Here is a 22,980-nt window from a genome sequence, read left to right as displayed (position 1 = left end):
CTGTGTGCTTTGTGTAAAGAAGAAGGCCTGAGGAATTAATCTGATGGAATCACGTATGTCGGTCTGAACCATGTTCCATCATGCTGAGTTCATATTTTATAAAAAAAATTCTTCATCACAGGAAATCTGAATCTGAAAATACTGTTCTTCACAAATCACTGCTCAACTTGAAATGACCAAACTTTGTAGAATTCCATAAGTAAAACAGATTTAAGAGCATTTTTTGTCACAGTATATTTAATATTGCTAATGTAACATAATTTCTTTGTTATTAATTTTTTTTGCAACTTTTGCCCTTTAATCGTCTTGACAGGCAGAAATAATTCTATATTAGTGTGATTGAAGTTGGACACAATTAACAATTCATATTTTAATTATCAATTTATCTGACAAGAATTCCCTCAATTAATCAATTACCCATTCTGTGAATCAAATGTCATAAAGAAATATAAAAAACAAATTAAAGTACCTAAAGAACCAAAGTAACGTCTCCAATGTCTTGTTTTGTATGATCAATTGTCAAAAACAGAAAAACATGTTATTGAGTCGTATTTTCACGCTTTTAGTTAACACTTCCTAAAACAGAATGATAATGAGATGGGTAATTTAAAAAATAGTCTCACACAAACCACTAGTCACTGCCTATATGTATCGTATTTGAAGTAATATTAAGGTTACAACCTGTTCTAACCCCTAAAAAAAAATCATATTATACAAACCCACGTTCAGCCTTTCAAACCAGGTAAGAATCTCAATCAGAAAACCACGTTGCACAATTTTAGTTGACCCATTCAGACCGACAACACATCCAGATTTCCGTTGGTCATTCTTCAGGTAGAAGGTGGTAAAAGGTGTGTTGTGGTGCGAGTGAGAAAGTGTGTGTATGTGTGTATTGTGTCCCAGGAGGTGGCCGGTGGCCGTGAATCAGCAGTGTCGATGACAGGTTCAGGGCTCTGTGCCTGGACACCTAGTATATTTAAAATCCCTCCTAATTAAACTTAATAGAATGTAAATTTAATATCTGCAGAGATTGTGTGCTGCTGGCCGGCGGCTCCAATTTAAGGATTGATAGAGGCCAGCGGGAAGGTTAATTGCTGACTTGATCTACTGTCCCCGTGACATGATGTGGAGCTGTTTTAATTGGGCCTGATCTGCTGCTACATGGACAGATTTCATTAGACTAGCTGGCCTCTCTGACTGTAGGAAGGACTCCGATTAGCGCCCCCTGTCTGGGTCTGCGGGAAGCGCGGAGGGCCGGACCGGGCATCAATCTTCCTTCCTTTGTCCTGTGTCCTTTCTCTCGCTTGAGCAGCATGAAATTAAAGGTGGGGCCCTCGACTATCCCCGCTCCTAATGAATGCTGTAAAATGCCTAGTAATGACACAGCAGCGTGATAGATCATTCATTTCTCACACAGTGAGGCGCACAGCCATGACAGCGGGAGCAGAAATATGGGCAGGCAGGTTTTTGGAAGACATTTTATTATGAGAGACATATTCTGTTATTGCAGCACATAAGAATTAAATAAGCAGACGACGGATGTCACAGTGTAAATGATGGAGGGAAAGCGAACATGTGTGTGCATGTTACCTGCAGCCTCTTGTTGAAACCACCACCAGTTCATCAGGTAGCTGATGGCCATTGTCCCGACTGTTGAACCGAGTCTTGGTAAATAATTTGCACTGGCGAGGGCTTAAACCATTTTCCCTTTTTAGCCCAGACTTTGACTAGCATGAGTGTATGTGGCCGGCTATAAATCAAAAGGCGGCCAGTGTAATTAAGTGTACACTACATTAGTCAGGCTAATTAATTTTGGGGGCCATCCATCCATTAACCAGCGGGCCAGCACTGATTGGGCCTCTGTTCTGTGGAACCCCTGACACCAGGGACTGCGACCCTCATTGGCTGCCCCTCAGCTTTCCAGATACACTCATGCATTAACATCCAGAGACACACATGTATGTACACACACACATGTACATGTGCCAACCCTCGTGCAGTTTGAGTAAAAAGGGGAAGCTTATTGCAGTAAATGTGACTGTTTTTAAGTCATAATTCATCGGGACATTGGTGTTAGCAAGGGTCAGCTTAATGAGAGGTCTGCTGTATTTGACTATTTTATTGCTTGGCCAAATTATATTGACAAATCTTTTATATGGTTTGTGGTTGCCTACTAAATCAATATACTTTTCTGTGAGCGCCTACCCACCTAACATTGTCTTAATTGTCCCGATGCTGTAAACCTCATCCGTTTACTGCACCATGCGAGTCAGAACAGAGTTATTAGCACCTGCTGTTTGACCCACGCCTGTTTATGGCCTCGCAGGTGAAGCCTGTGGTGATATTTCCTCACAATTCAATAAAGACTTATTATCTGCTCAGAAGAGTCCAATCTATCACAATGAGGGCCCATTATATCACTGATAACCCATCTGGATATAGATGGAGACTATTCCCTCTAGACAACAGAGCCTGTTCTCTCTCTCTCTTCTCTGTTTGCTTTCTATGCTAATGAATCCAACGCTGAAGACACAGAGGGGAAAAAACTAAACAAAAGAGTTCAGCTATGAGGGCGTAACTTGAGCAATGCAGCTTTGATGGGAGCGCTGTCCATATCATTAAAACGCTGGCAAATGAAGAACAAGCAGTGGCTTCTGTTGGTCGTGCTCATTAACAACAGGCCGTTTGAGCCCGGCGCCAGCCATGCTATTGCCATTGTGTATTTGTAGGGGTGAGGGTGGGGTGGGGTGGGGGGGGCACTGTGACTGGCAGCTGGGAACACCATGCCAACGGTGGGATGGCGTGACAAACCAAGCCAAGGATGAGCGCAGAGCCTGGCACCAGCAGGGCCTGGGAGGGTGCGTTGCCTCGTAGGCCCCTGGGGTCGGCCGCGGTCAGGGGTGTAACCTGAGTAACCCCCCCACCCCCCAGTCCCTCACTGCTGCTGTCTGCTGCAGCTGGAACCACTGTTGAGATATCTCTTTTTACTCCATACTGATTCTGTTAGCCAGCTGTTTGACAGGCACAGCTTACACATTCATTTATGTTATTCAGGCACATTGGACGCATAATTTCAACCGTACTTCTGGCTGTAAATGTTGCGATGCACTCGTCCCAAGGAATCAGATCTTGTTGTTTGATTATTTTGATTACTGCAAAGTGAAGTCTTTAATTGACAAAAGTAATGCTATGAAAATATAAAAGTTCATATCTTCAGCATAGTCGTTCAAATTGCTCCTTCAAAAATGTCCCCTAGCATTCTACAGCAAGTCATCAAATTAGTAGCCTTGTATTACCGGAGGCCATGAACCAAAGGGAATTTCCAGTTTCTAGTTGTTGTGTCCTACTGGGTGTAGACCTCAGATAAATAATGAAACTACTAAACAGCCTTTAACCAATCAGCATTGACCACCTAATGTGCCTAGATTCTACCACTGCTGCTACCACACTGAGAAAAAACACATGGCTTCAACATCAAATGTGTGCAAATAAAAAGACAAAACAAGAAAAGCAGAAATATGCAAAAATCGCGAGTCCTTCCCGCCGTAGCTGAGACCCTGTCCGTCCCGTGGCATGTTTGCCGGTCAAGATCAACGGCGGAGTCCGGGATGTTGTCGTCTAGCCATGTCTCAGTGATCACACAAACACAAAAAGATGCATGCGATCCACCTTGCCGTGTAAGGAGCGCACATCTGTGTGGAGAATGGTTTGGACAGCCGGCCCGTAGGGGCTAGCTGCCAGCCTAGCCCGGATGCCCCCTCGCCCAACCCCTTTTTTTTTGCTTCCTTTCACACCGCTTGCAGCGCCTCCACTTCGGTTTGGGAGCAGCAGTTGAGGCCGTTGGAACGGAGGACGGGCGAAGCAGTCCAAGGATCCAAAGTTCTTCTGCTTGTGTGCTTCCCAAGATGCAATAAGTCCCACTTCTGTCCAGCAGGAACTGACGACCGTACGGTTGTCCCGACAAACACAATCTTTTGCATGCACACGACGAAGATGCACAGTTGAACACCGTCATATCAGGAGATAAAGGAGCCGCTGCATATGAAATGTGCCGCCATGTTGGTTGCCAAGCAAGCTTGTTGCAACCAAAAAAGTCCAAAACTCAAAAGTATTTCAATTTGCTATCACAGTAGAAACAGGAAACATGGACATCTCCGAACTTAAAACCAGTATTTATTTATTTATGCAATGTTTCCCTTAAAAAAGATGATTAATCTATAATCCAAAAGGTTTCTGTTGCTTAACTAAACGATTTATCAATTAAATCTTTCAGGATGACATCAAATCATCTTCAAGTGGGCTTTAAGAGAAGAGAGAAAAGACTGATCCATTCTCACCACAGTCTTATATTGAAAAGCAGATAATGTTCAGTATATTAGCCAGAATAGTTTTGGCATCTAGTAAATAACATGGACATTGAACCAGTCACAGCCCACTTTAAGATGATGCATCATCTCTGTAAGAGTTCCAGACAGAAAGTGTTTGTAAAATGTTTTATTTGAAATAATTAAACTATTTACTGCTCATTTCAAATGATGCAGATTTATTAGAGACTTGCGGTACATCACACTGTAGTAGCCATGATGTGCTTGTCAAGTTTAATGCAAACAATAAAAACATTTTCAAATCAAATTAGTGATAAAAATCTGCCTGTGGGCTCAATCGATGTCTTTTTTTTTTTTTTTAATCCATCACTTTATCTTAACTGTTTAATACCTCTATAAATTATGAATAATCTGCTCCCAGCACAGTCTTTGTTTATCCTTTGCTTTATTTATGGTTTGTCTTGTCCTCTGTCCTCGGTCCTCTGGACCCCGGCTTTGAAATCCCAGGCAGGGACCGCTAACAGTGATGCTATTATTTAGTCCAGATGAAATGATGAAGGATAGGGATCTCTTTGTGCCTGGTACATAGTGTCTGACTTGTATGATGTCAGTCTATTTTTGACTAATGCAGTCCTCAGTCTTTGTAAAACAGAGCAGCACAATAATTGTTTTTCTCTCTCTGAAGGATGGAGCGGTTGCCTAGAGATAACTCATGTTGTCTCAGGGGGGTTGTGTGCACACACATGCACACACATGTCCGTGGCTATTTCCGGCATTCTCATCGTTATAGTTTGTTCTAATGCATATGCAAAGAAGCGGTCTGTGTAAGAATGGCTGCCTGCTCAACAAGTTCCTTTTCAAACCAGGCAACGATTCAACTTGTTCTTGTTTGCTCTGGCTCATTCCGTTTCAAACTTAAAAAGGATGAGTGATGCTAAAATGTTCTGCTGTTGTTAAGGAAGCCGGCACAAGTGCTGGGATTATTTAAACAACTTGGCCCGCAGGTTTCCCAGTGTGCAACTTTACTGTCAGCCGCAGAGTGATGTTCCTACAGGAGGGCTCATTGTAACTCAGCTGTAAACCCGGTGTTGGCACCATGGGCTTTTAAACAACTCTGCCCACTGACATTAAAAGTCACTAGGCTCCATTCACATCCACACACAAATATCCCATCATATTTAAGAGGGCCCATTAAGGGCCACATTGAGAATTCATGGGCCTTTCTCTCAGCCTCCCTCGTGTGATTTATCTGTGACGACCATATTGCCGGGCCCTTTCAGAAGGAGTGGCTCCACTTTTTGTCTTAGAGGAGGCCCGAAACAATGCGTTTCAGGCCCATTTCTCCGACAGGGCCTCCTCTTTCAGGGGGCAGTGAGAGCCGGGGCTGGCCTAACATCTGTTTGTGTCCAGAGCCAGGCGGGACCGAAGCACAGCGTGCCTCGGTGGCCCCCTTCTCCTCTCCCTGGGGGTCTTTGTTCCCGATTTCATGCTATCAGAGCGGCAGCATGTTTTCCTGCGCAGAGCTGTCAGGGGCATAAAAGGCCCTGAGTGGGGTCACATCAAGAGGGATGGGCATGAAAAATTGGTAAAATGTATCACAAAGCCCACCCACTAGATGGTTGCCTAGCGCCCTGTGGTGGGGTGTCAAAACCCCTCCTGCCCCCTCTGTACCTTCCTTTTTCCCCCCCCTTTTCCTTTGGTTGAATTACACCTCTCTCTCTCACCCTGGTGGACAAGCACATCATTTAGATGAAATGGTGCAAACAAATTAAAGGGTGGTGCTCCAAATGAATCAGTGTTCTTTGAGTGTGAGGAGGGTTTTGTGCGTCTTCGGGAGTGTTCTCCGCCCAGAGCACACAGCAAGGACGAGAGCCGGTCACCTGAAAAAGCCATCGACTGCTCTGCAGCTCCAGAAGGAGAAAAATAAAAACTCTCCATATCAAAGAGTCTTTCTCGCTTCATATTTGTATTAAAGGAACAGAATTAAACTTTCATTATTTCTTCGGACCTGATTTTTATCGAATACTCCAGTAATGAACTCAACATCCTCTGCGTTCTCATTGGACCATCACTAATCACCAATCGCTGGTCGGATCTTCGATATTCTCTAATTGACTCGACAACGACAAATTACTTCGCTGTCTGTTTCCTTTAATTGATTCCCGGTTAGAGCTGCAGTGGACAAGGTAAATTAAATGAGAGCGCAGTGTTTTCAGGTGCTTAGTAAGTGTTTATACTCTATCAATAGCTCTGCTCTCGGCTATATTTAAATGCTCTACAGTGATTGCTTCACGCTTGGATGTGAATTTGTTTTCTCATTAACAGGATAAATGCTCTCTGTAAAAAAGAAAACATGAATGTTCGCAGGAGCTGCTGGCGACTCCTTCAGATCACAAAGCTCCCTTTTGGAAACATAACAACTGCAGCTAATAACATTCAAATGAATAGCTATTGAGCAATTTAAGCATGCACGGCCTTATTGAGAGGTTAAGGAGAAGCTGGTACGTTAAACAGTCTTGCAGACATCTGCTGCGGTTGGTTTTCAAAGTGCTGACTAAAAAAAAGTGGCAGGGGAGGTTTCGCAGATTAAATCTCTCATTAGGTTTTCTTTGTACAGGTGGCAGTAATGTGTCAAGAGCCCAGCCTGAGACAATGTCCTCCTCTTACTGGGACTAATATGCCTCAGGAGAGCCCACCCTCCTTTTACTGCCACTACTTTACACAGAGACACAGTCACAATGAAGCATCTGGTGGCCTTTTCCTGTGTAGAAAGCTTTTGCATGCCCATTGTGTCTGCTGCGAGTGTGCATGAGAGAGAAAGCAGCAGATACCAGGAGGCTTTAGTGAATTTCTGTGTGACAAGATGTTCTTTTTTTAGTTTACTGTGTTTCTGTGAGTTTGAAACTTAAAAACGTTTGGAGATAATTTGTGAATAGTTGCTCCCAGCTCTGATTATGAGCTCGGGTGGGTGGGCAAGTGCGTGCTCGTGCATCTCTCTGTGTGTGTGTGTGTGTGTGTGTAAACCCCCCCCCCCCAGTAGTGGGAGGTCACAGGGGTCAAAGTGATGAATTTTTATAGGCCTGTTCCCTGTGTTTCAGCCCTGTCCCTTTCTCTGCGCGCTGCACTGCCTCTCAAAGACAACCATGCAGGGCAATTTGTCCTGCGGGGCCCTGCAGAATGGGCCAGCAGAGAAGTTAAATACCAGGGGGGAACACACACGCACGCGCACGCACACGCACACGCACACACACACACACACACACACACATTCACACAAAACATACACACATTCAGTTTCTTTCTCTCTCTCACACACACACACACACACACACACACACACACACACACACACATACCCTCCGTCCTGTTGTCCTGAATGATTTGTGGCCTGTCCATTATCCTATCCAGAGGGGACAAATGCTTTCGGCTGGTTTGAGAAGGTAAAGCCAGAATGGCAGCCCTCAAAGCGCGTCATTGTTTTTAGAGAAGTTTCCCAGATGTTATAATGCACAAGATAAATAGGGCACATTATCGGCACCTCGCACGCCCTCTTATCTCTCGCAGCTCATCTCTGGTGAGGGCGTGGCAGGTTCCTGGACCTCCTACGACGCACACACTGCCGTCAGGCCCTCAGCGTCAGCTCTCACACTGCTCGGAGGGTTCATGGGAAGGGGTGAGAGTTGCTGTGTGTGTTACTTGCTGTTAGAGGGGGGGGACAGGCCAGGTTTATTGGGGTCAGCTGCTGACCAAGTGGGTCACACACACACTAAACTTTGCGGGTGATAATGTGTCCACTCTCACCTCTCCTCCATGCTGCATCCCCATCCTGCCGTGTGTGTCAATGATGAATCCAGCGTGTTTGGAGGCATTAAATTAGCCGGCCGCAGGGAGAGAGGAGTGGATAACTCTGGCTTGTGTCCAGTCAGATGGGGTGGGGAGGGTCACAGCTGATTTACTGGCTTCCTTGTGTAATGGCTGGCAGGAAAGCAGGAGGCCGAATTTGTTGTTGCCGTTTTTGTTTTTTTGTTTTGTAGGATGCCCCCTTCTACCCTGTTCAGGCAGATGTCGCAATCATGCATGCAGGATGGGCGTGATGAACGGCGGCGAGTGGAATAAAACTGACCTGAGTGCGAAGCAATTCACGCTGAACTTGCCAGCCCGCCTGGCACACCTTAACTCAGCTGGCAGCCGCGCGTTGCGTGGTAGCGAGAAAATAATGGTGCATTCTGATAATGCCACGGCCCCTGCTGACACAGAGGGGAGCCCCTGTCCCCTGCTGCTGGTAATGAAGAATGAATAGTTAGCTCATTGTCCACTCAGTCCACTGTCTCTCTCTGCACACACTCTCACACTCCTTCTACCTAATTGAAGTTTAATCACTGGCTTCTAAATGCACTCAGTGGATTATTATATTGGTGGAATGACAGTTTAGTGAGGAGTGTGAATCATTGGGGTGAGGCAGGGTGGAGTATAAAACCCAGAGGGGTTGGAAGAAATTGTTCATTGGCTGGTGCGTTGTTGTGTCACAGATTTGTTATTTGTTCATACGATTGTTGTTCTGATTGTGCTGAAGATATGTAAAAACATTCTTCTTCCAGCCAGACAAACTTTTCAGCATAACTTTGCATTAAAAGAAAATGTGGAGCCCGAACAATACTGGCTTTTCGGGGCTGAGAGTCATCTTAGGAAGTAAATATAATTCTAATATGTATATCGTATACACAGTAAATATTTATGATGACACATGTTTTGCAAGGATTCCTCAAATGTGGTTTCCAAATACTTGCACTTCTGACAAACATATAGTGGAGGCAGGATATTTCCACACTGTTGTCTGTGCACTCAAACAGTAAACTTCATGGGAATTTGATCGTTATAAATAATTATATCATAATAAATAATTATAGAAAAACAAAAATTTTGAATTTACCTCCTCTTCTGCATTATGCTTTTCATATCGCCCAACATATACGTGCATACAAATATATCTGCGTTAGACCAATGTCGTACGATATATCAGGCGGTGACAAATGTATACAGGATATAGTGAACCATGAATAACTCTTCAGATAGTAATTTAAACAGTATCTCAAACTTTGTTGTGGTTCAAAGGACTGAAGTCGCTACTGTTAACATCCAACAGATCGTACACTGTAGTTAAAAATAAAAAGTGCAAAAAAGGAAAAGATTATATATTTTTTTTATCTTAAGTTGAATATATTTTGTATCCTTTAATCCTTTGTAGTGTAACTCTAATTGAATGTTTTTCTTCTCATTAGTCTTTTCTCTTCTAAATGTTGACTTATGAAACACCCCTCTGCGATATGCATTGTCAGGGATGCCGTGCTGTTGTGTGTGGGTGTCTTACTGTTTAAGTAAGGCCCAGCGGCTCACCTCCATCTGTTGGCAGGACCAGAGACAGAAGGCTCAAATGTGTGTGTGTGTGTGTGTGTGTGTGTGTGTGTGTGTGTGTGTGTGTGTGTGTGTGTGTCTTTGGTCTTTGAAGTGGGACAGATTGCTTTAACCTCTCTTCTAAGGAGAGCAGCTGGAATAGAGAGCTCCTTTAAACAGCCGCTTCCTCCTTCGACAGTCATGACATTATCCTCCATTGATGCACAAAGCTCGCGCCTTCCTCGGCAGCCTCTGGTCCCAGCCCCCCGGCCTCTGGCCCTCCGCAAACACTCAGAGCTGACCTGTGACCCATAATGCAGAGATGTCATGCAAACTCACTTAAGTTAAATAGAGCAGAGGAGTGAAGACATCCCTACTGTCCTTTTCCTGACAGCTGTCTGTTAATATTTTCCCACTGCTTCCATTCCTCCTCTTTTCCCGCAAACTAATTGGCATGTATCAAATTGCAGCCACATGAATTATGGTAATGTCATTTAGGCTGCTCAGTGAGACTGTAATGTGCTTAAGGAGAGCAGCAGCTTTTGAAGGGACGTATCTGTTCACAGATCCTGCACAAGCACCTGGGCTTTGCTGTCAGTAGGGAGGACACATCACTGCACTGGTATGGGCTTTAAGTGACAGCATGGGGTTCTCATTTCCCCTCATTTCACTGTATGCTGTGCAGATCTTATGACAGGAGTGCTGGCATGAGTAAGGACTGTGAATCAGAGGCTGTGTGTGTGTGTGTGTGTGTGTGTGTGTGTGTGTGTGTGTGTGTGTGTGTGCGTGCGTGTGTGTGTGTGTGTGTGCGTGCGTGCGTGCGTGCGTGCAGGGAGAGTGGGATGCTTTCCACTGAGCACGGCAGAGCTGTGATCAATCGGGTGCAATCAACCACCACCAGCTGCACTGACACACTGATTGGTCAGTCAATGAACACATGAACGGATCAATCGCTCACATGTCAGCTTCCAGCAGGGTGCAAATGCCTAAAGGACAGTGGTGATCTGCTGAGCTCTACTTTAGTTTGTTCTGTTCAATTAGATTTAATATAAAATGCACCTTAAATGAATAAAGTATCCTCAGCTTCTGTGTTGTTTCTCCAACAGACCAACTCTAGAATCTGCAGCTGGAATTCATACCCTTCCCTAAAAGTTCAAGTAATTTGATTCACCCTCGAATCGAAAGTATAATCATTCTGGGAAAAGACATTTTCCCACAAGAAAAGGCAGCATTAGCTAATTGTCTTTTTTTTTTCTGGAACCTTCCCTGCAGTCACACTCTTGGCACGAGGTACAGGCTTACTGTACCCCAAAGCAAAACCCACAGACAAACTATCTCTCTGGGAATTACATTATATCACTCGTTTCCAAGTAGAAACCTATATGTACCACCTTCTGTCTGTTCATGTCCACATGCATATCTTTATTCAAAATACAATGGACATATCTATTGATGGCTGCTTTTTGATTCAAGTCTCGCTCACTGGATTATCAAAATCATTTGAACATGAATGGAGAGGCTATTTCTGTCCTTTAAATATTGATGCTTATTGTGCCAGCAAGCACTGTGAGCTCCTGGCTTCGGTGCTAACTGTGAACCAGCCAGGGATTTCTGCTTGACTGCCTTTTGAATTTGAAAAGCGGACGACAGAAGGGCACTCACTTGGAAGAATTACAGGACGCCGATGCTCGTAGAATTCAAAAACACTGAGGTCCATTAAAAAAAAAAGAAAAACTGATTTTAGAGGTCTGAAACTCACAACATCTGCAAGACAGTCTTGAAAGATTGAGCCTATACTACTTATATGGGAAATTAACAAAAATACACAGTGTATTATGGATTGCATGTAAAGTAAACAACGCTTGGTCCATTTGTGATTAATCAAAGATACCGAAATGACTTTGTGTGATTGTCTTTGCTAGCTGCAGCTACAATGACTTTGACAGGGAAAGTATCTCTTGCCCTTCTCACTAGCTCCTTCTTTGGCCTATTCATTGCACAAAGCTGCTTAAGCGCACTTAAGCGCATTAGCATTTGGCTGCCAGGGGACCATATTGACCCTGCATTTGGACGGCCTAAATGAGTGAAAGATGGAGCGATTTGTTAGGGCTTTAGAAAGTTGCTTTTGGGAGGGGGGGGGGGGGGGGGGGGGGTTGGGTTGGAGGAATGGGGCGGAGGGGGGGGGGGGGTCCCACTCTCTCTCAGGGCACAGTGTTTGTTCTAATCTGGTGTGCCACTTCTTCGTGGTCGGAGCAGGACCGATTTGTGACATTTCGGTCTAAAGGGCCTTTTTCTGCTCGCTATATTGGCTTGACCCGATTATCTAATCTGTGCTTTGAATTTCAATCAGGTCACTCGGGCTCTGCTGTGTGGTACGGGAACCACTGGCTCGGGGATACCTCATTCAACTGTCTTCAAACACAGATGGCCGAATGTTTAACTAATTGTTAAGAGAGTCCACAAAGAGGAATTTAACCATGCACACAGTCCGTGGGGTCAGTACATAGAGGCAGATAAAGAGGAGGGACAGTGAGGAGGTAGTATGTGGGACGGTTCTCTAAAAACCATTGAAATGCGACTCAGTGTAAGACATGGAGGAGATTATAGGCTACTGTATAAAGTTTAAATGAACATCTGCGTAAAATACAGATGAATTCATAAATAAACCCTAACCATCATGAGGCTTTTTGCCGTACATGTTTCCTTTCTTTTTCATATCTTCATCATCACTCATTGTCTTCCTCTCTCACCTCCAGAGTCTCTGCTCCACCGCCACCATGCAGACAGTCAGAACCGCTGACACCAATGAAGTTGACAAGCTAATATTCAGAGAAAGTGATAATGATCGAAAGGTAAGCTACAGTGTGCTGCATCGCATCTCTGTCCCTCCAGGATTTTGCAGAGTTTCTTTGTGATTGTTGCTATCAAAGCTGCTTGATTTTGATGCAACTTTTTGAGAAAAATACATGTTTTTTTGTTTTTTGTTAACTCCTCCCTAATACAAAAAAAGTTATATATAATCACTTCCAATGATGATAAGCAGACTGCTGGAACTATTTTACATTTAATCTGCATTAAAGTAAACACATCAAATTTAAACCAGAGTTTCATCCCGTAAAACACATTAGTCTTTAAGCCTCGTCACTAGAAAATGGCATCTGTGTGTCTTCATGAAATAGGCTCATTGATGTACGGACTTATTAAATGCAAGATAGCAGCTAACACTACAGCAAGTGGGATTTGTCTATTTTCTCTGTAATGTGTCATCAATCCATCTATTTAGACAATAATTCCACATAGTATATTCAAGTTAGATATTCACCTTTGACCCCATTCTCATAGCTTTTTAAAAACCATGCCTTTTGTGTTACACTTTATTCTCTGAGTCACTCCGAGTTAAATAAATATAAACAAAGCTAATCAGCTACAATAGCTTTCACCATTTGGGAATCTCCTCCTTTCCATTCTTTTAAAGGTCAGGACTGTGACATGGCTCTCTATTTATGGGTCAGTTAGTGTGTCTAATCTGGTTGTAGCTGCAATTCTACTGAAATTACAAATTGATTTCAGTACAAAATGCTGCCATTAAATGATGGTGTGATCATTCCTCAATAGGAACGTGGTGCTTGAACTATATTTAATGTGTAAAATTGTACCTTTGTATTTAAACAATGAGTTTTTTCTATTTCTACATAAGTCTTGACCTGACCTGAAGTATTACAGTTTGAGTTAACATGAAACATAAAATCATGTGATGCCTCTCAGAGACATGTAAAAATAAAAGGGTTGCCTGCCACTGCAGCTCACTGCTTTTCATTAGTTCTCTAATTACTAAGTGCAGTTCACATTAGTATTGCTATTAATCAAAGTACCATTTCTCTCTCTTTCCACTGATTTAGGTTGTTCTTCAACTTGAAAAGAAGCTTTTTAATTATGTCAACCAGGATGTTTTCCGGGAAAACAATGGGACCTCAGTAAGTTTCCTCTTTACTTCTACCCCTTCATCATCTACTCTCTCCTCCTGTAGTTATTTATCCCACATTCATTTCCCTTATCAACTTCATAGACTCAGTGTGTAATAACAGCAGCTTCTATTTATAACATGTCAAATTGATTATCTGTAGACAAAGTGACAAAGCACAAAACAATACAAAAGATTCTCTACAACAAAATCTGTTTTAATGTCTTTTCATATCTGCATAGTAGATACAGAAAGTCTAATAATTAACACGTGTACAAACAGCTGTTGACCTGAGTCTTACAGATGCTGGCTGATGTTCTCACATCAGTTGGGTCTAACAAACACTGTCTTTGTCCCGACTTGAGGGTCAAATGTCTTTAAATGTGACTGAGTGTTAAGTGTCCGCAGAAGAAAAACATCCGGCACACACTTCCACGTTTATATGGCTGTATATTACATTAAGCAGTTCAAAGTTGGACCTTGTTAAAATCCCCATGAGGGACGCACGAACACACACACACACACACACACACACACACACACACACACACACACACACACACACACACACGCACACACACACACACACACACACACACACACACACACTCACTCACTCACTCACTCCCACACTCCCACACTCCCACACTCCCCTACACATCAACAGGATGGACTGTGAAGCTGCAGACTAGAAGCACATAGTTTATTAACGTTGCTGGACACGATATAAAAACATAATATACATTTTGGGTAATAAATCAGTATTATCATTTATAAACCTGCATTGGATTTCAATTCTAAGGATATTCTGTTCTAATTTTCCTCATTCTAAGAAATCCCATTTGTAAGAAAATTGTATATCAGATCAATATTTAGTTTTGGCAGTGGAGCAGATACCTGGATTGAAGTTAAGGGTTTTTTCACACAGTAGAAACAAGATGTAAATTTATATGCAATGTTGTGAGACAGTTCACATCACTTTACATAGATTTAACATTTTAACAAATGGTGTCACGCATCATTACATTTCAATGACTGTTCTTCAATTTTCTGCATTCAATTTACCATTAAATCCTGTTGGTCACGGTCTTTCTTTGAAGAATGAGGTCAGCGCATGTGAATTTACAACAGCACTCTATTTTTACAAAGTTTTGTTCGTAAAACCGCATCACAACAGTCAGTGCACATTTATTATACAACATGCAGGCATTTTTTGTCACAATATAAATATCGGTATCGGAGATGTTTTCTTATATTATGTCATTTTATTGATTTCTTCTATACCACTTGACCACAATTTCATAAATATGGTTTAAGTTTGTATCTAACTGTAACAGTTCCATGTCTACTTTTTCCTTTACATGTGTTTGCATACTGACAATTTAGATTATCACTGAGTATGCTTATATTTTTGGAATGACTTAATTCGCCGGTTGTCAGGCAAGTGGGCTTGTATTGTAACACAGTTGGTGTGAAGTAAGTTTTCTGTCACAGAAAAGTGTACAAAAGGTTAGTTTCCTGAGACTGTTTTAGTTCATCATTATATTTGACAAACCTGATTCATGTGGCTCCTAAGCAGGTTGAAACCCAACCTTTGTAAACTATATGTACCCGGGGTAGATTTGCGAAGCACATTTTCTCTCTTTCAGTAACACTGCGATTTGTTTGGATACCACAAGTTTATTTCAAAACATTTCTCCTTTCTTTTTTATTTTTCTTCCTTCTTTTACTACTTTTCTTCTTCTTTCCTTTTCTTTAAGTTCAGCTGTAAATGTTTCTTGTACTATAAGACAGTATCTCATATTAGGGACATTACAGGTCTTTTAGTTTTTCTAAGACTTCACTGCAGCACCGTACATGATGCTCCCCCAAAACTCAGCTTCAACTTTAAACCATTGAGCTATTAAGAGATCCTGAGGTTTTTTATAGAATTCATGAGGATGTTCTGCTGGTTTTTTAACGCTTGATCACACAGTTTTAATTGTATGAATTTTGTAGTCTTCTGACCCTCCAATATAGAAACAACTGACACGTTCCCAGAATAAATATCATTATGTGAATGTGTTCTCCCCATAAAAAAACATTAACAAGCCCTGTTCAACACAGCGGAAAATCGTCATTCAGCTGATTAACCAAAGGTTAAATATATTTTGAAGACTCAGTGTCTTCAGTTCACAATGTAGAAGGTCAATATGAGCTGTCAGATATTGACCTCGTACATTGTACTGTAAGATATCATTGAATTTGCTCAGCAGAGATGCGTTTCTACCCTGACTGTGAAACAGTAGCTTGAGGAGGTTGAGGTACCCCCTCACCCTCATTTCCTCCCTCTCCTCCTCCTCACCAAGCCTGACAAGATGGATGACATAATGGAGGCATCAGAGGTAATCTGATGGTCATGGTCTAGTTAAACACACCATGTTATGATCTTTATAAAACAAACTACCTTTCCAAAAGGATAAATGTCCCTCCTCACACTCCTCCGCTGGGGAAGGGGAACGAAAAAAAAATCCATTGCATCCTTCATCAACTGCAAGACTTGTACCAGCTTGACAGAAATTTAATTCGAGGCAGCTCTTGAAAATAATTATTGTATTTTGAGAGGAGTAATCATTGGCCGGGACATGATTGAATGTGTCCATGCCTATTGACTTTTGCTATGATTAATAGGTTTGTTTAGTCGATATTCCCATCGAAATTGTATAATTAATTATCCCCGGCGCTGTCACAGCAGGACGATGGAGAGCCCTGATGAGTATTTGGGAAGATTAAATTTTCTGGGCGCTCGTGGCGTCAAGGGGCACCGTGGGGCCTTGCTCCGGTGGAGAGATGGGAGGAGCATGGTGCGTGTGTGTGTGTGTGTGTGTGCGTGCGTGCGTGCGTGCGTGCGTGCGTGCGTGTGCGCAGGCATACGTCCTGTGCATGTTTGTGCTGTGCATCTGGAGACCAGCACAGTTTCTTCCTTCCCTGGCACGCGCACACACACACACACACACACACACACACACACACACACACACACACCTCCATCCCCATTGATTTTGTTTCAGTATCTCTTTATTGTAACTTTATCAGTGTGTTGTCAGCAGATAGGGGCCCGGGAGAGGAGGGTGTGTTTGTGTACTTGCTCGAGCAAGTGATGAACCTTTCTGTCTGGCGTGCCGCTCCTTGTCATGCCGGCGGCGTCGTCTTCAGCATTACTCAAAGGACCCGAGACGTTTTAAACATGAGAGGGACATAAAAAAAATAAAAGAACAAACGCTGCTGCTGTCTAAAGTTCTTTCATATTTCACCTGTCAGAGCTCCTAAGTGGAAATACACAGGGCATGCTGAATGAAATCTGACCTTAAAGGATTTATATAAACTGATCCTGCATCAGTATGTCTTTACAATTTAGCTCGACCCTATTCTGAAGTATTGACTGCTTATTTAGTTGATTCTTATCAAAATAGACAGTTCTCAGATGCATTAAGCCTAATCAGTGTTCTTCTATCAATGCTTCTGAGTAAAAAAAGAAAAGTAAAAATGTTCTAATCATTGCATCCGAAAGAAAGAAAGGAAATTAGAGAACACATTTCCTTTCTACGTGATTAACAGGCACGACGGTAAGAGTTTGCTGGTGCAGTGGGCTGCAGTCTTGTGTTTTGTTTGGGTTGGCTCCTCTTAGCACCTCTTAGCCCCCACCCCTTCACCCCCCGTCAGTGACAGTTTATTGCTTTTCCGCACAAAATAATGAAGCTCCCATAAAAAGAAGGAAAAATATGGCCCCTGCAATGAAAGCCAAGTGTGAGGTGTAAAAATCAAATTAAATGACCTTTCACCCCAACATTTATTGATGGGTTTTAATGGCAGCAGGTGTTGTCACAGGGGATAGTTGACAATGCGTAAATCAAAGCACAATTACAGGTGGCGGACAAGCGGCCGGCATGCTGAGAGGGACAGTCGGAGGCCAGAGACACCGCGTTCCCTCTTCTTACCCCTTGTCGACTTCCCGCCTCTTAACTATCACCTCCAGTCTGATTTAGGAGTGCGTTGATCAGCCAAGCAAAGTCAGAAATTTGAGCCCATGACAGGGTAGTTTTTACCCCGACACTTCTTCATCTCTTTCCCTCTGCGATATTGCCGGAGTGGCATCATCTCGCACCACCTCCTCCACAACTCCCAAGGTCATTTCTGGTTGACAAACTACTGCTGGCTTTATAATGTCATGAGGCCTTGAACCCATATAAGCTGCTTTTTTTAAGCCACTGACTTGACAGAGCAGCACAGCATTATGCTTAATTGACCCGGGATGAAATGTAGTGTGAAATTTGTGGCTGCAGGGTTTTCCATTCACCTGGATGAATTACTCAACATTCACTTAAGGCACACACACTCCGTGCATACACACTGCCATATGTTGCTCATCCCCTCTTATTTAAACTCAAACACCTCAAACAAACTGTGAACACATAGACGCACATTTGTACATATAGAAGACTGTCAGGTATTGATTTGAGCACTCTTCATTACATGTATGGGTAAACATATTTTGACACCCACTTGAACTTTCTCACACTACAGCTTATTTTCTTTAAAAGTTTATATGGATTAAATATAACCGTGTCTAATATACACATAAGTGAACACCTGCCCAACCCTAAACAGCAAACATCCCATTGTAACTTAGCAATACAAGACATGACAGGTCTGTCAGGCTTTAAAGTTCAATACTTTAATGGCATCAACCAAATTGCTTTCTACTTGTCATTCGGTACCAAATTTTAATGCTCATAACTTTTGCTTCGTTTATGCAGGAGTAAATCTCATCTGAGTCAGTAATTCCCCATACTTAGTCTCTACTTGGGAGATAAAATCACTATTTCAACTTAGATAAGTAAATCTTGCACATTTTATTTCACTCTTTTGGTCCCACACCTGTCTGAGTTTTGTGCGCTTTTGTGTGTGTAACCGATACTGAAAGCATGTGAGGTGTTTAGGGGGCGTTGGTAAATTGAAGTGTCTTGCAATAACTTGCAGGCCAGGTATTTAAGGGACTCACACTCTCCCCTTCTAAACTGCATGAAAAACTAAACATTACAACAGATTTATACCTTAATATATAATGTTTTTTTCTTAATTTTAAGTTTATTTAAAAAAAAAAAAAATCCTGATCAGGTATCGAAGTCAAAGTATTGGTCCGGCTACCGATATCGAAGGTTTTTGAACGATACCCAGCCCAATTTATACAACTACATCAGAGTGTAGGCTCTGGCCAGCTGTATTAGATTTGGGAATGTTTACATTCCCCAAATATTATCTGACATTGCTTCATGCTTTCAATCATGATTACTGCTTACAGCCACAAACATGTGGGAATTGTTGAATTGTTGGGTGTCTCTGTATAATGCCGTAAAGTTCTGCTGTAAGGACTTTAATGTGTTAGGTGCCATGAAATAACCTGTGTTGTAGTTTGGAGCTATATATATATATATATATATATATATATATAAATTGGATTGAAACATCCAGTATTGGGTGAGTGCTGTAAAATGGTGGATGGTGAGATGGGGTGTACAGTGGAGCGTGGGGTTGCATCCCCTGCTCTGCCATCCCTCATCCACAGTGTGCGAGTCTCTCCTGTGACCCCGGCACTGTGAGTTTGATGAATGCGGCACATCTGCCCTCCTGAACCTCTGAGACTGTGTCTGGGAGGCCCCTCTGCCTCCAGTAATGGCCACTGTTCTACACCACTGACACATAATCACACGTACACACAAACACACACCGCGTCATCGTGGAGGCACATCCTGGACTTATTTAGAAATGTGTATTCAGCAGTGATGCGGAGACAGACAATGCTTAGACGGCCATACATGCACAACATAAATATGTCAGCTTAGATGGAGCACAGTAGTTACCTTGTGCTGAAATAATAATACCCACCTGACATCCACCTCCCTCCTCCGTCTCACCACTTTGTGTGTACGTCCTTCCAAATATTACCCATGTCCACCACGTCATCTCTGTTGATATTTCATCATGTAGCTATCAACATATTGCGGCATGTAATACACCAATGTAACGTCATTAACGTCAAGCTGCCCGTACAGCCGCTGTCAGACTCCTACCGTCGCAGATGAGGTCTTCATCAGGCCATAATTGTAGCTCGCTGTTAGAAACACGTGCAGCGGCCCAATTTACCACCAAACAAACATGTCTCCGCTCCATCTCCGTGTCTTCCTGTCTGAAAGAAAAAGAGGCGGGGCCCGGGCGAGGTCCTCCGGGGGGAGGGGTTGCCGGGAAACGTCACTGTCAGTCTCTCAGGGAGGCAGTCATGCAGGTGCCCTCGCTACCTGTTCATCTCCAAGATAATTAATGTGTACAAGGAGCCGCTAATTGCACTTTTCACTAATGATTTATGGGTTTTGTGAAAGGGGGGAAACTGGGGGAAGTGTGTGTGTACACTCTGGTGAGTGAGTACAGCTGGGTGAGGAGACATGATTGATGAAGAGTGCGTGGATGCACTGTCAGTGTGGATAGATAGACCCCGGCAGGACAGTGCTAGTGACACACACACACACACACACACACACACACAACTGGTCAACTGCTGTCAATATTGTGCCAGTGTCTGGTATATGAACGTAACTGAATAACCCATCGATGGCGTCCTCATCAACTGTCTTCTGGTAACTTTTGGTGATAGACCAGTGTCGACTTATCGGCTCAGTTGATATTAGAACTCACAAATTTAAATCATCTGAATCCAAAGAGACTTGAATTTCTTGCCATATGTCCGTTCGTTGAATAAAGTCTGAACACACTGCGGTTGTTTTTGTGATCAGGAATGATGTCATGGTGAGCCGTTTTTTTTTTTATGTAAATGTACATTTTCTAACTATGAATATATATCAGAGATGGAAAATATTCTGTATGCTCAACAGACTCTTCCTTAATCAGAAATGTTATAAAACAGTAATAATCTGCTGTGCGTGTATTGATGCTTCTCTCGCTCTCTTCTTCCTCTTCTTTCCACAGCTTTTAGAGTTTGACAAAGAGCAGTCGATGTTCAAGGATCGGCTGCACGAGCTGGAGATCTCTTTCCCACCCAGGTAAGGAGCCATTATTCATCCTACACAGCTTTGTTTGATACCTTTGCCCGGTATTTACACCACACACATGTAGCTGCACACTGGCGACGTCGCTCTAATCTCCTGATCTGGTAGTTTTCTTTTCTTTGCTATGACAGTTCGAGTCTGTCAGAGCTGGAAGTGTGGCCGTATAGAGCCATTTTCCTTTTTATTCTTTATTTATTTTCAGTGGGATGAAATGTCGACTTTTGTATGTTGGTTTTACTTCTTACATGTTCGATCTTACTGGTCATGTATTTGATCAAACCTGGCACGTAAAAAAAATATATATTAACCGTCAACTTTTAAACGCTGATTAAAGACTGGACGTTCAATGATTCACAAATCATGAGTCCAAGAGAAACTCATTTAATTCAATCTAAATCCCACATGCAGAAAACTATTTAGAGAATCTTTAGAAAACCATGTATTTCCACAATGCCAGTTTTTATGAGCTAAGAAAAATATTTTTCAGCTCAGTCAGGGATTTTAAATGGTTCATTCACGCTGACACAATTTTCTCAATTCAAAAAAGGAAGATTTAATATGTTACTTTATCTGAAAACTCCAAACTGTCCAAATTCAGAGGCAGAGTTTCGTGAGACATCAACAAAATGGCAGAATAAAGATAACTCCTGCTGAAAGAGCAAACCCTCTCACATGTTGATGAAAGCACAGATCATGCTGAACAGATCTTTGCCATAAGGACTCATTATTAATATGTAAAATCAGGCGTAGTCAATCATCAGCTTATTGTCCAAAATGGGTTGATGAGAGCTGTTGGGTCTGTGTTTGATGGGTATCAGTTCTTAAGTATGATTACATGCGGTCACAAACTGCTCCCATGTGTATCTGCGTCTATGCGTCTATGCGTGTGTGCTGTGTGTACTGTGTGTGTGTGTGTGTGTGTGTGTGTGTGTGTGTGTCGCCGTAGGAACACTACGGGCAGCATTGATAATTCTGTCTCAGTGGGACTTGAGGGAGATCAGAGCGGGTGGTCTCCTCTCCTCTTCCTCAAACAAATGCATTTGCAATTAGCCCTTTCAGATGAGAGGGAGGGCAAACACGCGGCCGGCGTTGGAAATATGTTTCGGGAGCGGCGCGTTAATGGCGCTTGACCTTTGCCGCCGGTTGTGACTCAATCAGTGCAGATAATGAAACGCTGTAATCAAACAATAATTACTTGATAAACTGCTCTGATGGCAGGCGTGGGGCGGCGGGGGATTTGGTGTGTGTGTGTGCGAGTGTGTGTGTGTGTGTGTGTGTGTGTGTGTGTGTGTGTGTGTGTGTGTGTGTGAGAGAGAGAGAGAAAGGGCTCCAGATACGTAGAACTATCAAAGCGTGTGTGTGTGAGTTTGAGATTGTGTGTCTGCATTCATGAGTGTGAGAGCCGGAGACGGAGTGTGTGAGTGTGTCAAGGTTCTGCTGGTTCCTGTTTTTTAAATGACTCTGTGTCTTAATCAGAGACCCCATTTACATCACTTTGCATAAGTGACAGGTGGATTTATTGTCCTTTTACACCGGCTGACTTTTTGCACCTATCCATATAATACTGAATCATCTCTCCGCGGGGAGGAACGAATGGGATTCTGTGAAAGAATACAAATGATATCCACATACTTGAGGTGATGATGAATCAAATAGATGAAACCCGCGAGCAGCATATGAAATTTGATTTGATCTACTCTGTGTGTGCGACAAACCACATCATTGTCAACCTTGTAATGGGTAGCAGTGGCCTAGTTAAACTTAAACAACCCCCTCCTCCCAGTTCTCCTCTCTCCCTCACATGCACATACAGACACACACACACACACACACACACACACACACACACACACACACACACACACACACACACACACATATACTGATACCCCTCCCCCTGTCAGGCCTGCCTTGTGCTCCTTGAGCAATCAAGCCTCAACGATTGTTCTCCATCACATAGCCTGCTCCGGACCGGCCCCTTGCCATCTGTGAGGTTATTACTCTTTTTAATGCAGGCCATCAGAACGCACCCTCACCGACACACACACACACACACACACACACACACACACACACACACACACACACACACACACACACACACACACACACACACACACACACACACTCATGCACACTCACGGCTCGCTCTGGTTTCAATCTATAAATCAATACAAGTCACAAACATTTAATCTGCAAGTTA

The 22,980-nt window shown here is 42.9% G+C and overlaps 1 protein-coding gene across 2 annotated transcripts in view; it reads left to right on the top strand.

Annotated features, from left to right (window-relative positions):
* Positions 1–22,980, top strand: part of LOC138195640 (inositol polyphosphate-5-phosphatase A) — a 141,070-nt gene that overhangs the window by 102,936 nt on the left and 15,154 nt on the right. For both annotated transcript variants that reach the window (XM_069145258.1, XM_069145257.1), the window contains exons 10-12: positions 12,473–12,568; positions 13,616–13,690; positions 20,698–20,771. In XM_069145258.1, the coding sequence (XP_069001359.1) occupies positions 12,473–12,568; positions 13,616–13,690; positions 20,698–20,771 (245 nt within the window). The remainder of the gene's footprint in view (positions 1–12,472; positions 12,569–13,615; positions 13,691–20,697; positions 20,772–22,980) is intronic.

This window comes from Embiotoca jacksoni, unplaced genomic scaffold, assembly GCF_022577435.1.
Source record: "Embiotoca jacksoni isolate LCO1_2020_lvr unplaced genomic scaffold, fEmbJac1.0.p SCAF_12, whole genome shotgun sequence".
NCBI classification, from domain to species: domain Eukaryota; kingdom Metazoa; phylum Chordata; class Actinopteri; family Embiotocidae; genus Embiotoca; species Embiotoca jacksoni.
Note: the sequence above shows the minus strand (reverse complement) of the source record. Positions and strands in the feature narration are given on the sequence as shown.